Source organism: Ceratina calcarata, unplaced genomic scaffold (assembly GCF_001652005.2).
Source record: "Ceratina calcarata isolate Rehan_Ccalc_2016 unplaced genomic scaffold, ASM165200v1 scaffold1579, whole genome shotgun sequence".
Classification (NCBI taxonomy): Eukaryota; Metazoa; Arthropoda; class Insecta; order Hymenoptera; family Apidae; genus Ceratina; species Ceratina calcarata.
This window is the reverse complement of record NW_017137054.1, coordinates 1-2,756: the sequence shown is the minus strand read 5'-3', so window position 1 is coordinate 2,756 and position 2,756 is coordinate 1. Positions and strand designations below refer to the sequence as shown.

Genomic DNA, 2,756 nt, shown 5'->3' with positions numbered 1-2,756 from the left:
AGAGGTAATTTTGGGGTTCCGAAAGAAGCGTTATCGTCTAATTTCTGTCGTATTCAATTACTGCTCGTGGAGTGAAACGTGACAGAGAACGTGTTCCCCCTCCTCCGGCAAATGTTCGTATGTCCTCGGTGGTTCCTCTGAGTCTGATAACTTTTAAAAGAGTCATTTTGTTCTTACATAAAATGTTAGTTGAACGTTTGTAGAATATTGTACAAAAATTAGAACGAAATTCGCAGATCCGAGAAGTCGCCATTGTTATCCAGGCCTCGGACTAAGCTGAGGGGCCACTTTAAAGGAATACTTGCAAGGGACAGTCGCAGGGGACAAGGGGGCAGTACTTGAAAGGAGTACCGTAGTCGGAAAAGCATGTAAAAGCTGGATGGTCCTTAGGGATCTACTGATTCCTGCGGAGCGAGTGACCAAGTGTACAGGTCTGAGTATAGTTGCCAGCAACAGGCCCAAACTACCCCTTCCCAAAAGCAAATTGATGCAACCGAGATGCGTGCAGATGCTCGCTGTGTGCGTAACGATGTTTTTCTCAAACGGTTTCACTTTTCTGGTTACATTCGACGATCGTTTTCATACGCGGAGATCGCATCGTCGAGGGAAAAAGAGGACCAATAAAATGAACAACGTCATCTTGTGCCAATGTTATCTTCAAGCTTTATTTTTTTACACTTCGATACATGCTGTATCAGTCGAAAGACATGTGAGCCCAGGATCAAGGGAGGTTCCATTTGTCTCTGCTGAAGACTCTACTGTATATACTGAAAGTCACGAGATCCGATGTAGGCTCCGTCAAAGTCATAGTTACGTTCGTTTGGTTACCATCCTCCACCTCGGTGAACGTAAAGTGATCGAAGGGCAAGAACGCATTATTCAGCACGCTAGGGAACGTTACAGTACTTGAATAATCTTCACCGAATGTCGCTCGAATAGTCACATGGGTAAAAGTAGTATTCGTCTGCATAAGGGAACCGCAAGAAGTTATCGACTCGTTGGCACATTGTATCAGACCGCATACACGAGTGCCGCCATCCATGCCATATCCGTAGGGTCGAATCCCGTCAAAAACTACAGCGCGGTAATTAACGGGCGTGGAATCGATGCTCTTTGCACTAATATCGAAGTCACAACAAAGGTTGTTCTGGCAAATGGTCTGGGCGAATTGCGTGTCATTTAGCTGAACGTATTCAAACACTGTGAAGTCGTTGTGCCACATTTTTACCTCATTATAGTCGAATGTTTTTTGCCAGTCTGGAAGAGCTGGCATGTAGTTATGAGTCGTTGTCGTGCAGTCTCCTTCGGTGTCCGCGTCGCACGTTTGCGGGTTCCGGTTCTTTGGGACTCGAGAGATCAACAGCCGATGTTTCAGATTGCTGATCATCGTCACGTTTCTTATTCCGTCACGACCTAGATACGAAATAACGATGAAAGGAATGGATCATTTTTATACAATTTTAAAACGCATTACCCCAATAAATGCCGCTGCCACTGCTTCCCAATTCCGGATTGTGACACCCGGCTGCTAATAGATTGATGTTCTGCGAGTAGGCCCATCCGGCGTGCACTTGGGCAGCTGGAGAGACAACATTTTCAAGAATCTGCTACTCTAATCACAACTGTTATATGCACTTCGTTGTCTTAGCTTACCTGTTAAGAAAGGCACCTCGGAGTACCAGGCGAATGTATACACGATGTTCGAAACGCCTAGCGTTCTCGTCAAATTCAGAGTCGGTTCGGTGAATAATATATCGAAGCATATGATTATACCGAATTTTACACCGAAATCGGTGTCGAACGTGACGACTTCCGGTGTCGGCTTGTCGAACGACGGTTCATCGTACAGATTCGTCTTCCGGTACCTGTTCGTGTCAAGGAAAAAATACTTCAATCGCAATCGATAGACAGTTATACTAACATTACCTAGCAATTATCTTTCCTGTTCGATCAAACACAACGTTGGAGTTGTAATGATATATACCATCCTTTTCGGCGATGTTCACCACCACGTATATACTATTTTTTCTGGCTGCGCACGACAGTCTCATCAACGTCTATGAAAAATAAACGCAGTGAATCTTTTCGAATCGAGGATAACTGAAATATTCTTTGGGGCAACGAGGTACAAGATAGTGGCTGTCGATCAAAACATGCTTTTCCTTTGAGACACAAGAAACACAGAGACATAGTAAATGACCCAATTTCGAGTGACCCAAAATACGAGTACGAAATTTATACAAGTAGACTGTTCTTTTTTACTCTAATTTTGAGTAAAAATGCATTAGATTAGATGGAAGTGATGAATTGGCAAAAAAGTAATTTCGGTTTTCACAAATACATAGCGTTTTAATAGCCGCAATTATTTTTTTATCAGTACTAAGAGTAGATAAATGAGAAGCCTTGAATTAAAGTAAATAAGCCACAAATACTTTTTAAAAACACAGGAATATAGATATACTTACTTCACTGACATCCTTGATGTCATTCCTTGTACAAGGAACGTATTCATCCTGTGCGGAAGGGACCTCCATCGTCCATAGATCCATTTGCGTTTTGTCCGGCAGCAACATTGACGTGAGTCCAGTTTCCGGGAATACAATAATATCCGCACCCTACAGGATTTTTCGATCGTAGACATTTATCAGTTTCAGAAATCTCTCCGGACTATATAAATGAGTATCACCGGACGACTGATAATGTACGAAGATTGCAGACTCACATGTTGGCTAGCTTCTTCTATGTATCTGATGTAC

General features: G+C 42.9%; 1 protein-coding gene across 1 annotated transcript; it reads right to left on the bottom strand.

Annotated features, from left to right (window-relative positions):
* Window positions 1–638: 638 nt before the first annotated feature.
* LOC108632510 (vanin-like protein 2) lies at window positions 639–2,752 on the bottom strand (the record flags this gene model as incomplete). Its single annotated transcript, XM_018037160.2, has 6 exons — window positions 639–1,413; window positions 1,475–1,579; window positions 1,654–1,865; window positions 1,927–2,057; window positions 2,466–2,615; window positions 2,723–2,752. Coding segments are annotated over 6 exons (1,320 nt in total), but the record flags the coding sequence as incomplete, so codon positions are not given.
* Between the last annotated feature and the right edge of the window lie 4 nt (window positions 2,753–2,756).